The sequence below is a fragment of the Barbus barbus genome (assembly GCF_936440315.1).
Source record: "Barbus barbus genome assembly, chromosome: 2".
Lineage (NCBI taxonomy): Eukaryota > Metazoa > Chordata > Actinopteri > Cypriniformes > Cyprinidae > Barbus > Barbus barbus.
The window spans coordinates 38340653-38354044 of record NC_136730.1 but is presented as its reverse complement, the minus strand read 5'-3'; the positions used below and the strand labels follow the sequence as shown (position 1 = coordinate 38354044).

The 13392-nt window shown below is 37.5% G+C and overlaps 1 protein-coding gene across 10 annotated transcripts; it reads right to left on the bottom strand.

Moving 5' to 3' along the window:
* Positions 1-71: 71 nt before the first annotated feature.
* LOC306877523 (NAD(P)H dehydrogenase [quinone] 1-like) lies at positions 72-9386 on the bottom strand. 10 transcript variants are annotated; one of them, XM_079429318.1, is made up of 8 exons: positions 8894-9386; positions 6750-6923; positions 4196-4338; positions 2480-2647; positions 2166-2296; positions 1959-2072; positions 1731-1832; positions 72-842 (listed from the first exon to the last, which is right to left on the bottom strand). In XM_079429318.1, exons 3-8 carry the CDS (start codon positions 4197-4199, stop codon positions 534-536), a joined length of 828 nt encoding a protein of 275 aa, XP_079285444.1. In that variant the 5' UTR covers positions 4200-4338; positions 6750-6923; positions 8894-9386; the 3' UTR covers positions 72-533. The 10 variants fall into 10 exon arrangements, with proteins under 10 accessions (XP_079285444.1, XP_079285445.1, XP_079285449.1 ...); XM_079429319.1 differs by having other exon boundaries at positions 8905-9374; XM_079429323.1 differs by having other exon boundaries at positions 4196-4224; positions 8894-9344.
* Positions 9387-13392: the final 4006 nt, after the last annotated feature.

Genomic DNA, 13392 nt, shown 5'->3' with positions numbered 1-13392 from the left:
TATACAAAGAATAAATAATAATTAAAAAAAACTTGAAGTTGAGATGAACAAGGCAAGACATACAAAACAAAGTAGGCTAGTAGTGTCATATTTATTTTTTGTATTTTGATTATAATTAAAATCAGAAAATGCATCTTGAACATGAGTAAAACAACATGAGTATGAGCTGAACTCATTAAATCATTAAATTTAATATCCATTTTCTACCATGAATTAAAAATGGTGTGTGTATGTGTATATATATATGAACATCCATAAAATAGTATCATTAAAGAATCCATATTTGATAAATTACTTCACTTAGACACCAACATGAGTATATTCATGAACATATACTAAGAAAAAATATGAGATTTCTTAAATAGCCACATTCATTTGTTTCATGCTTATTGCTGATAGGTAATGTTAGTTAAGGTATAAATGGCAGGCTGATGTTATTAGAATAATCTTATGTTAAGCACATTTCACCAAAACATTTTCTAATTCATTCTGCTTAAAATTCCTTGAATGATCATCTTGTGTGACGGGATCCTTTAGCTTTGTTTAGCTTTGGTCTGGTTGTCTGGAGGAAGCGGTTTTCCTAAATGTTGTGCCGTGGTAATGCCATAGGACTCAGAGGCATACTTCTCTTTCACCTCTGGCCGAAGGCAAAATCCTCCTTGGAAGGTAAGGTCAAAGTATTCGGTCGGAGCAAATGAAAGAGGCTTTTCGGCAAATACACCATTCAGCCTTTCCCTCCATGCCTCTAACATGGCATTTCTGGCATCTGGAGGTGTGTGTGCTGGACACCAGAAGATCTGGGGGGCGAGGACCTGAAACCCGCAGAAACGCAGCACTCCATTCTGTAACAAAAACACATAATCTGTTTATAATCTTCATTTCAGCTGGTATAAGTTTAATTATTTAACAAGTTAATAATTGCTATATCATAAACATTTGCCACGTCATTATCAGCCTGTTTGTAAAGTACATTAGGCGCATCCCAATTTGTGTACTTATGCACTATTTTATACCATTTTGTAGTATAAAAAATTGCAGTTTAAATACACAGATGATGCACTTAACCAAGAAAACTAACTGTTGAATGTTGGACACTTCATGTACTCAACTGAGCTTTAATTACATAGCGGAGGGGAAGCGCTATCAGACTCCAAGGCTGAATGACAAAATAACATTATAAAAATCATACACTACACAATGAAGTATAAGTACACGTATAAGTGTGTGCATCCTTTGGATGCACCTATTGTGATTGATTCACACAATCCATGCAGTGCTCATACAGTCAAAAATTTAGAGACATTTTTAAACACAGTCTTTGGCTAAATTGCGATTAGCCAAAGTCACAAGATTAGCCCCCCACACACACACACACACACACACACTGTCCCATCCAAGTGACGTTGCAGCAACAGCCAGTGGCAGATGTCACTCAAACAACTCTGTTCCATGTCCATATTTCCTATTTATTTTCCTAATCTGTAATTTTTAACATTTACATGCAAAGTTGAATCCAAAGCAAAAGTAAAAATAAAGTTCTCAAGGCTAAAGTCTAAAATAGGTGACAACCCACATTCCCTATGGATTTAATCTGGAATTCAACTCTGATCACTTAATACAGCATGATTCCAAGTGCACAAAGAGCTGTTCTTGCAGCTTCAATTTGAATAACTAGTCCTCTATATTTGAAAAGATCAAACAAAAAGTTTACTTTAAAATTTCTGTCTCACCTGTAAAGGCCAGAGTGCAACATTGATGTCTCCATGGACGCCATCGGGCTTAAACATGGACTCTATTCCCCCAGTGGTGAATGAAAGTATGGCCTTCTTATCCTGGTGTGAATAGTGAATGACATTTTAGCGAATTCTGATCACCATTAGAATGACAAAAATAGACACTTTCCTTGGAATCCGCAATGTCAAGCAAGCAAAACAAGCTTTGACTCTAAAGATTCAGACCTTGAAAATGCCGTTGTCATACATCTTCTGCAGGGTGAAGGCAAATCCTTGAGTTAAGACTCTGTCTATCCAGCCCTTCATAATGGCAGGTATACTAAACCAGTAAAGAGGGAACTGTAAATATAATCCAAATCATATTATTTTCTGAGATCAAAGTGAAATGTAAACTCTGACATTTGTAACTGTACAGCACTGGGAAACTATTACCTGAAATATAACCAGCTCTGCCTGCTCCAACTTATGCTGTTCTTCTGCAATGTCATCACTTAAATGACCGTCTTGCCATGCAACCATCATCTCATCATTGTATATAAAGTGTTCAGGATTCTTTAGATCACCTGCAAAATTTACAGTAAAACAGTGGTCCTGTGTTCACTACTAATTGCAACTGCAGTGCATTTTTTAAGAACCTATACCATAGCAGTATTTTAATGTAGGTGCACATTCTATTTTCCTTATGCAGTACAAGTGTACAGTTGTAAAGTATTTAAGCAGTGAATTCTTTTTAAGAAAATTCCTACCCTTAATATCCTCTGCAGTTGCTGAGGCTTTGAAGTTCATAGCATACAGATCCGACACTAGGACTTTATAGCCTTGCTTTGTCAGAGCCTGAACTGCTACATCCCGTGCAGCAGCGTTGAATGAGGCAGGACTCTGGTGGGCATAAACAATCAGTGCCGTCTTCTGTGCTGTTTACATACATACATAAGGTAAAAAGAGAAAGAGTTAATTGGTACTTGAGATCATTTACCCACAGGATGGGTTGTGGCAGTTTAATCAATAGTTTTCCTGTAACTGTAACAATAACAGGTACGCTGTAGGCTCTAGGCGGTTGACAAAATGAGAGATGACGAATTTCCCCTTTTCAATAAAGAACTTCTGGGCCCATATTCATAAAAAAATTTAGTGCTGAGAGTTGCTCCAAGTAACAAAATTCTAAGAAAAATCTTAGAAATGTGGGTGTTTCCTCTTAAAATGAAAGAAAAGATCCTAGTACAGAAAAAAGCAATTCAGAAAGCATCTTAACCCTTAAAAGAGGTCTTAAGGTCCAAAATTGTTAGGAGTAAGGACGAGGATTTTTAAGGGGCTTAAGAGTTTCTTTAGCAGTGGAGAAAATGGACGAAACAATTAGAGGGAGAAGAAATGTGTTGCACACAATGCATGACAGTGAGTTAATAAGACGCTACACATTAGATCGTGCAGGGATCATGTTTGTGACCGATCTTATTAGAGACACGCTAACATCTCAGACACCGCGCAGAAATGCCATAGTGCCAGAAATGGACGTAATCACTACATTAACTACATTAACATATTTAGCAACTGGAAAAATGCAACTATGCAGCAGTGATGATTTGGGTCTGTTACCATTACCATTTCAACACATTTCTTCTCCCTCTTCATGTTTCGTCCATTTTCTCCACTGCTAAAGAAACTCTTAAGCCTCTTAAAAGTCCTCGTCCGTACTCCTAACTATTTTGGACCTTAAGACCTCTTTTAAGGGTTAAGATGCTTTCTGAATTACTTTTTTCTTTACTAGGATCTTTTCTATAATTTTAAGAGTAAACGCCCACATTTCTAAAAAATTTCTTAGAATTTTGTCACTAGGAGCTACTTTTTGCATTAAAATTCTTCATGAATACGGGCCCAGGTCTTTATCGACTAGCCAGATTACACACAATTTGTGACAATGTACAGGTTTTGAAACTAAAACTATACACAAAGTATACTCGTTATTACCCTAGTGCACAATAAGCAGTGTACTATACTATTTCATTCCAAACAGCCAAAGAATGCTAAAAATTCTGCAAAGCAGTAGCAATTAGAGATATGCCTTTGATTGTATTTCCATTACTTGGAATTGCCTTGTAGTTGAGATTATTACTTAAAACAAGCAATTTCTTCAAAGGGTGAGGACTAACCTAGTTGCTTTGTCTGCTGAAAATTCTCTCACTCTAATGCCGTTTCAAACCTGTAAGACTTCTTTGTTTTGTGGAACGCAAAAGAAGATATTTTGAGAATTTTCTGTTGTTGGTATTTTTTTTGGTAAGTCACCAAAATTAACTGGTTACCAACATTTTTCAAAATTTCTTCTTTTGTGTACTGCAGAAGAAAGTCATACACGTTTTTAGAACTATAAACTATCACTATAAAAATGCTATAATCAATTCTTTACAGTAAAACACTAACCGACTGATTGAATAATTTAAAAACAAACATAAATATAAATTACTCACCCATTTCTCATTGCCTGCAGTCTCTAAATCTGCACCAGGATGGAGGAGAGAAGCCTTTAGCTTTACAATGAGCTGCTTTTATAAGCTTTCACCAGCCCTTGCGTGCAAAGCGGTGTCTCAGGTTTCAGTGTGTTATTGTTAACCTGCAAGTGGGTGGGATGATTGATTGGTCATCTGAACAGACATCTGGGTGACAATCTAGTTGCATGCATGTGTTAAAAGAATGCAGCACTGGTACTTTGCTTCAGGGTGTCATACACGCACTTTAGTTGTATACTAACTTGTTGTTCTGTGTGAGAAATGGCTTGACCAAATAAAATAACACTCTTAGCAGTGCTAAATAAACTGAGTAACACTTTATTGTAACCTTTTTTTAGCACTTCACAAGCAAAATGTATGAGTTCCAGCTGATTAAAACAAATGCAAGAATGTTCCATTAGGAGCTGTCAAATATTTTAGCATATTCCTGCAAGGAGTGAAAATAAGACACTAAAATTAGATGCAATACTAAAAAAACAAACAAAAAAAACCCACCAAAACTGGTTGGTCAAGGAGGTTGGTATCTTTGAGTGCAAGGGAACTGAATATCAGGTAGAGCAAGAAAGAAGCCAGAGAACTAGAGTTGTGGTGTAAATGGTTATATGCTTGTGGTGCATTGGCTCAAACTGTAATTGAACCTCAGGTGTAAATGCAACTGAACCCAGTTCCCCCAAAGGGAGACAATATGAGCCAGAGGCTCATCAGGTGGTGTCTGCAAATTTCCGTTGTCATGACTATCTCTTTGGCTACCTGTAAACACTTTTTTTAAATTAGTTCCTGCTGGAATTCTTCTTTGTCTCATGCTGTCAATGCCACAGCCGCACTAAAGTCAATCTTTAATGAAACACCCCAGCCATTTCTGGTTAGGTGAAAAGGCAAGAGTCTTAACAACACTGCCAATAAGTTTTAACCCATGTACATCAATGAAAAAAAGTTACACTTAGGTCCATAGTGGACAAAACTCTCCATGTAAAAAAAACGGTCATAAAAATTGGAAGCTTTGGAGCAGAGACTTAAGTGTGGTCTCATTTTAAAGAAGACCCATGGCAGATTATTGTTGAAGTAAGTTTAAAAAGTGAAACCAAAAAAAAGTTATACAGGTTTAAGTTTATGAAAATGATTTATGAACAATATTTTATATTTTATTTGATGAATATTTTGTATATGAAACATGTTGAACATGTTGAAGGAAACATGAATAAAGCAAGTATTTGCTTTATAAACCCTTTATAGACCAAACCTGAAAAAATGGCACCATCTGGTAAAAAAAAAATGTTTTTAAATTAATTTTGAAGCCTTGCCAACAGAATGAAAGCCTATTAACAAAAATTGCATCATTTTACAGTTAAACGGCACTGAGATTAAAAATAGCGGTTTTAATAGGTTTCAATTTTGTGTAGTGTAAAATAGATTTATTAAAGGAAATGAGGGTGGAATATTAAAATTCCAATAACAATACACACCTGAGCCAAAAATTTATGCAGTTAGCATTAACACAGGCAAAATGATAAAAAAAAAAAAAAAAAAAAAAAATGGACAATAATGTCCATAAGGGTGCACAAGGGTTAAAATACATACATATTTGCATTTCCTGTAAAATATATTGTATAAACATCCTTAAGCTACTTTTTTTGTTGTTGTTTATTTAAGAAGAAAAACTGCATTTAAATGCGGTTTAGAGAATATGGTAACAATAATGCTAACAGCAAAGCAGGACAACTGCTGAAGAAGGGAACAAAAAGAAGAATAGGCTGTTTAATATTATTACAAAGAGATTTGTATTTATTGTACATTTATGGGATTGCATTTACAGTTAAATGTTGTTATTTTATTTAAAACACTAGGTGTCATACTTTGACAATAAAGCTGCACCAGTTTGCCACTGTGGTTTGGGGTCAATGAGTGTTCGAGTGGAAAAAAAAATGTAGCCTAATATAAGTCTTCCTTTTTATCTGTTGCCTAGTTATAGTGTGACATTTAGCTGTTGGTATTGTGTGACATTTACAATTGTTCAGATATTCACTCGAAAACGAGACAATAAATAATGAATGATTATTAATAATAAATGTCTGCAGTGAGAACACGGTATTGGATCCTAACCTGTTTAATGTCAAAAAGGGGTTCTTATGTGTACGAGCACGTCGTAGCTACAATACAGAGATGTTGTAGGTCTCTATTAAAGCAGAAAGAACAATACATTACAAACTATTTCTAATAATCACTCGAAATAAGCATGCAATTTTAAAATAAATAAAAGGAGAAGGCATTTGAGAATTATAATCTGATTTGAACGGAGCATGCGCAAACCAAGTTGTTTACTTGAGCCATAAAGTTACAGCTTTCATAAACACCCAACAACAAAATGACAAATGCACGATAACTTTAAGAGAATATCATTAGTATCTGGTAGAAATATACAAGTATCGATTTTATGCACGTTTCTCAAACATGCGTATAAGCAATCATCGCGAAAAAAATACATAGGCCTACAACTCTAAAAACCATGATCACTTACTTTGCATTTATGCAAAACACCTCGTATTTAGACTGTGTCGGGGCAAAGTTGTGCCTTGTCTCTGTTGCCAGGTTTGTAACTGCAGGGCAGATCGCTTGCAGCCGGTGGTCTTCATGTTGATTGGTCTAAATGCGGGTGCTGTGTGTTATCATAGTGGGGGGAGACTGGCATAGCCTAAAGAATAAAGTTCAACGTCAACGATGGCTTATTTACAGTATGATATGTAAAACCTCAACCCGATCTCATGAAAGTGCGTATAAATAGTAGCCTACTCCAAATAAAAACAAAACCGATCTAACCTGTCATAAAACCTACAAAGAACATGCTTAATCTCAAAAGGATGATGATGATAATAATAATAATATCAAAACTACAGAGCTAACATGTTTATAATAGGCTGTACAAGAATGTATCAACAGTACACTCAGAGTGTGCTGCAAAGATGTAGTTTTTCTGTAGGATTTGTTTTTGAATTTAACATATTTGTGATGCCCTTATAATTGTCATTTCATTTCAACCTTAGTCGTTTCATTTTATTTGATCATTGCTGTGTCACCTCTTGAGAAATAAGCATTTGTTTTGACATGCGGCAACCATGCATATCTTTAATATATTAATGTTTAACATTAAGAGAATATTAACGTTGGTTGCAAGATACAGAAGAATAAATATAAAGCTGGTCGCGCAGTGCATGAGAAGTGCATTATATATTTCTCTCATATTGTTAACGTAGGGTAGACTGTGTACATCTGAGACATGTGTACAGCTGAAACACCTTAAATAACTAGTGTAGTCTACACAAGAACCCCGAGTCGTGATTTTTTGCTGCACACATGTGTTTTAGTGTTCTCTTGATTGTGGGAAATCTGAAAAGTGTGCGTCTTTCCGATTTTCATTTCACCATGCCCCTTCCACAATTAATAGCTTATTAATCTTTTATGATTGTTAAACTTAATATATATCATTGCAAACGTTACTCTGTGATCTAAAAATAAACATTCCCCTTCTAGGGAACTCCACGCTGCGGCCCCTATAGGGGGCACTATGGGGAATGCAGTCTGCATGACCAGTGTCTGAAGCACGTGTGAAACAACGCCAATCTATTGGCCCACATGGCCCATGGCGTCATAGGTTCTACAAAAAAAAAGAAAAAAAAAGAAAGAGGGCACCTTTCTGTAACACTTCGTCAACTTGTCAAATGTCATATTTGTTACAATTCTTTATCTGTGACAAACCCAAATTTAATTTTAGAAGGTGTTGTGCTAACTGAGAAAAAATGCAATAACAAACATATTTGTAATATTTTCCAAAAACAAAATAAAATATCTCCTAGAGGGAAGTTTTTCTGGAACTCTTAGCATCATACAGTTTGAAGATTGAGAATATCGACTGGAGAAGAGCTTGGTTAATTCCTTTTAAATATTGTATTAATAATAAAATAAAAGAAGTACACTTCAAAATTCTTCATACTATTTACCCTTCTAATTCTTTATTATCAAGATTTTCTGATATTGATGATATATGCTGTTTTTGTAATAATGAGAAAGAGATACTGACTCGCTTATTTTTTGACTGTAATGTCGTAAACAAATTTTGGATTGATTTGGCAGATTTTATATTTAATTTAATGAATATTATTGCTTTACTTTAAAGGATGTTACCTTGTATTATGAAAATAAATGCAATAAGGATCTAGAATTTATTGTTAACCTTTTTATTTTATTAGCAAAATTTCACATACATAAACAAATTTCTTAATTCATCTCCTATGTTAAATTTGTTTTGTTCTGACTTTGAATTTTATATGTCTTCAGTAAGACTGTTAAAAAACAAAAAGTCTGTGAAATGTTTAAAATGCTATGATACACTCTTCAATCCCCTTGGTATTTTGTAATATCCTTATTTGTTAAAATTGAATATGAGCTATGCTTTTATTTATTATTTACTTTTTTGTCTTGTTCGTTTATATTTTTGTGTTCTTATCTGTATGTTACCGTTTTCTGCAATAAAAAAAAAAAAAGAGGGCACCTTTCTTTTTTTCACCTTTGTTATTGTATGTTAATGCAGTGCTGTTTCGTGTGGTTTTCTTTTTGTCTTGCAATAAAATAAAAAATAAATAAATAAATAAATAAAAAAGAGGGCACCTGCTGAATACCTCATCCCTCTTTTCTGTATTCAGGAGCCGTCTGCTTGAAGTGCGTGTGAGAGACCAAGGCAGGTGAGCAGTGTGGAAAGTGTGTGTCTCCGTTTCAGTGGTTTCTGGCACTTGAGGACATGCACTGTCTATCTGTCATGTGTCTTGGTCTCGTGGTTCGGGTTCTGCTGTTGCCGAGGCACGGTGAAGACTCGGATCGCGGGATTCGCGGGTTATAGATGCTCTTTTTGGGCTATCGGATCCCGTGGATAGCGCTCGAGTCGAGCAGCGCTTTAGGGGATGTGTGCCTCCGTGTTTGGCTTCTAACACCCGAGGGAATGTTCTGCTTTCGCGTTTGTCTCGGCGAAGAGCACGCGCGTTCAGAGTTAAGCGGGATCTGTTTCGACCTCACTCTGACCGTCACTAACGGTCTAAATAGAATGATAACCTTCGTTCCGCATTCTTTCTAGACCTTATGTAAACAAAGCAATGCCCATGACCCCGGAGGCGGAACTCCGGCTCGTTCTCTTTTCCTTTCTCGCCTTCAGAGACCTGGTGCTGGTAAGAACGATGTAATATTTATTTCACCATTCAATTCTTCACCAGATGGTGCAGGTGCCTTGAGTCCCTGTGAATTGTGGTGTTTTTTCCTCTGCTGAATTTGCTGTTGATAGAATTTACTATCACTGCATTATTATTCATTAAGATAGTTCAATTGGGATTATTCTGATTTGTTTTTCAGACTATTCATCAGTGGGTATTGAATATACTTCATTACAAAATTCTCATATCCTATTTTTGGGAAGTCGTGGCCTAATGGTTAGAGAGTCGGACTCATAATCCAAAGGTTGCTGGTTCGAGTCTCAGGCCAGCAGGGATTATAGGTGGGGGGAGTGAATGTCCAGCGCTCTCTCCACCCTCAATACCACGACCGAGGTGCCCTTGAGCAAGGCACCGAACCCCTAACTGCTCCCCGGGTGCCGCAGCATAAATGGCTGCCCACTGCTCTGGGTGTGTGTTCACTGCTGTGTGTGTGCACTTTGGATGGGATAAATGCAGAGCACGAATTCCGAGTATGGGTCACTATACTTGGCAGTATGTCACTTCACTGTTTGCAGTCATTGGAATTGATAAAGGCCTGCTAAGTACATTGCGGGTCTTAGAATTTGTGTCAGCTTGATATATTTCACTGCTGTTCGCAGCCAGTGTGTTGTGTGTGGCTTACCTATACTGTGCCAGGAGTATTATGGCTTCGCAGTGCCGCAGGTTTTGTAACTCAGTGGACCCTCGTGATGGGCATAGGGAATGTCCTTCATGCTTGGGGGTTGCTCATTTGAAGGAGGATGTGGATAATCCCTGCACTGTAGCTTGTGATCTACCTAGAGATGAATGAATTCGTGCTAATAGGGCATGCAGCTCTGCACCTGAGCAAGGTAGGGCGAGGGAACGTTCATCGGACAGGCATGGTCATAAGCGCCCACGCAAGCACTCATGTGATCATCATGACTCCACACACAAATCAAGCTGTGAGTTTGTGGCTGAGGCAACTAAACGTCCAACGCCAGCTCAAACAACAGAAGGTGGTAATACTGATACTCATCTGCAGATCCTAGCAGCTATTCAGAGTTTATCACGGATAATGGATCAGTTTGAAGCTAATTGGTCCTCCTCCTCATCTCTACCTCCCAGTAAGGAAGAAGTTCCAACGGATGGGCAACAGTCTCGTCCTGGGGAAGGCGCAAAGGATGCTGATGTGTTATCACTTCTGGCTCCCCACTCTCTCTTTGATGTTGCACAACAGTCGGGAGAAGGGAGCCAATGTGAGGGAACTCATTCAGACTCTGCAGAAGTTGATGATGAATCAACAATGAAAGAGGAGTTTTCTTCAAATACCCTTATTACTAAGGTATTTAGCGCAGCCAAGATTGTTGGCCTGCAGTCTCCATTGCCTGATCCTGCTCCTGTTCGGGGTGTATGGGAAGGCACATCTCAGAATAGTTCTGCACCTTGTATTCCAGTGGCAGATGACTACACGTCTATGTTGAGAACAGCTTGGAAGAAACCGTCTCAAAAGCCTCAATTAGCTAAAATAATAGCTAAAAGCGGACTCCCCTTGTTTTGCTTTTGGGTTTGTTTCGCATCAAACATAAGACAACTTTAAGCAAATGGTGTATAAATAGTGTCTAAATTACTTCTAATTCTATTCTTATACAATAAAAATAAAACGTACTTGAATTAAAAAGCCTTGGACAACCTATGCAAAAAAAACACAACTAAGCATTGTTTTCCATCGAAGCGTCAAAAAGCACCTGATGGAGTTTGAATTTAACATTAATCTGCTTCTGTTTCACACAAATGCTGGTACAGACGTGCATGTTCGGCGCAGTAGAGATTCGTTTGGAGCCCGAGTCTGCGCAGTAGAGATTCGTTTGGAGCCCGAGTCTGCGCAGTAGAGATTCGTTTGGAGCCCGAGTCTGCGCAGTAGAGATTCGTTTGGAGCCCGAGTCTGCGCAGTAGAGATTCGTTTGGAGCCCGAGTCTGCGCAGTAGAGATTCGTTTGGAGCCCGAGTCTGCACAGTAGAGATTCGTTTGGAGCCCGAGTCTGTGCAGTAGAGATTCGTTTGGAGCCCGAGTCTGCGCAGTAGAGATTCGTTTGGAGCCCGAGTCTGCACAGTAGAGATTCGTTTGGAGCCCGAGTCTGCGCAGTAGAGATTCGTTTGGAGCCCGAGTCTGCGCAGTAGAGATTCGTTTGGAGCCCGAGTCTGCGCAGTAGAGATTAGTTTGGAGCCCGAGTCTGCGCAGTAGAGTCGTGAGGTGGAGCTGCGGAATCAAACTCCCGCAGTGCAGACTCAATCAACCACGCCCCCTGAACTTCTCATTTGACTCCCCGAAGCAGGCTTGTTAAAATAAGGTAAATACAACAACTAACTACATAAATTTAAAAACACACAATAAAATATATAAAATATTGAAAAAGAGTAGTGAGGTAGGCTATTTATTTTAATTATTTAAAATGAACAAGTAGTGTACCACAATGTGTGGGACAGCAAATTCTTTAAATCTTTAGTTAATTCAGGCTAGTTGGTTAATAATATGAAAAAAAAAAGTTAGCATCATACAGTTTACTGCTGAACAACCCATTTTGTCGGTGTGAAATAACACAGAAATCGAAAATTATTAGTAGGCTATATCTTCAATCTCCTCTCGAAGCTCCGACAGTCCGCTCAGAGAAGCTGTCAATCACAACGACACGCCCCGTTTTTACAGCATCAAAATACAAGCTAAAATCAAACTTATCACAAAAACGAACAATTGAACATATATCAGCATGATAACAAGTACCTTAAATGACCAAAATCATCTTTTGGAAAATTATATTGGAAGTGTAATTAATTTGTTATGACTCAAGTCCCATGATTTTCAGCACCTGGAGTGGTTTCTCTCTCTCTCTCTCTCTCTCTCTCTCTCTCTCTCTCTCTCTCTCTCTCTCGCTCTCTCTCTCTCTCTCAATTCAATTCAATATTGCTTTATTGGCATGACTGTAAAAAATACAATATTGCCAAAGCTTGAAATATAATAACAATGAAAATATCAAAATAACAGAATAAAAACATTATAACAATATAAACTTAAACATTTTTAACAAATAAGAACTTGTGTGAACATTTCATACCATACTCTCTCTCTCTCTCTCTCTCTCTCTCTCCCCCCCCCCCCCCCACAGGGGAAACTGTGAGGCTGTGTCGTGAGGCTTCTGTTCTCAACCCAACAAGCTTTATTAGTTGTTTTGTTTAATATTTTGTTGATTGCTTTCTTTGTAGTGTTATTGTGTTAACACTCTTGTGGTGACTGAGGCCTACGACAAGAAGTTTGGTTTGGAAGTTATCTGTTTGTATTTTCTTTTGTTATTTATGAAGTTTATTGTTAATTTATGGGGAATAATTTATTTCTGTTTATGCTAGTTGGAGAGTTAGTGTATTGTTATTGTATTTTTGTTTCCTTTTCTTTGTTTTAGCTTAGTTAGTTTTTCCCTAATAGTTAGAGGTTTTATGTTTATTATTTTGGCCTTGCCCCCTCTTGAAGCTTCAACATGCGCCCATAACTTTGAAATAAAATAACTTGTTTCTTGATATTGACTTGATTGTTTGCATTTGTTAAAGCACCGGGGTTTGGGAATTGAACCTTGCTGCCTCCACACATCACCTTTTTATTCTGTTACTTGTTCCCCTAACCCTAGACTAACTGGGAGCGTAACAGTAGTACATATGCACATAGCTTATATGTCTGGGATCATTCCTAAGTTTCCAGGGTCCCTTGTTGACCAGATTCATCTGGCAAATAATGAAAACCTAGCAAAAGATCTATTGTTCCTATAGGGTTAGGGTTAGGCTAACAGAGATAACAATGAAGTATCATTAGACTGAATTGAAGCATATAATTAAACAATGAATGAGGAGCAGATAGCAAAACAATGTAAGGAGGAATAGAGGGTAGATCGTGTCATAACAA

Bases quoted from the DNA above. Each gene is read 5' to 3' on its own strand.
- LOC306877523 (XM_079429316.1), bottom strand. The intron at 2,073-2,165 runs GTAATAGTTTCC...TTATATTTACAG, and splicing joins CAGAGCTGGTTATATTTCAG to TTCCCTCTTTACTGGTTTAG. The intron at 1,833-1,958 runs GTCTGAATCTTT...TATTCACACCAG, and splicing joins ATGACAACGGCATTTTCAAG to GATAAGAAGGCCATACTTTC.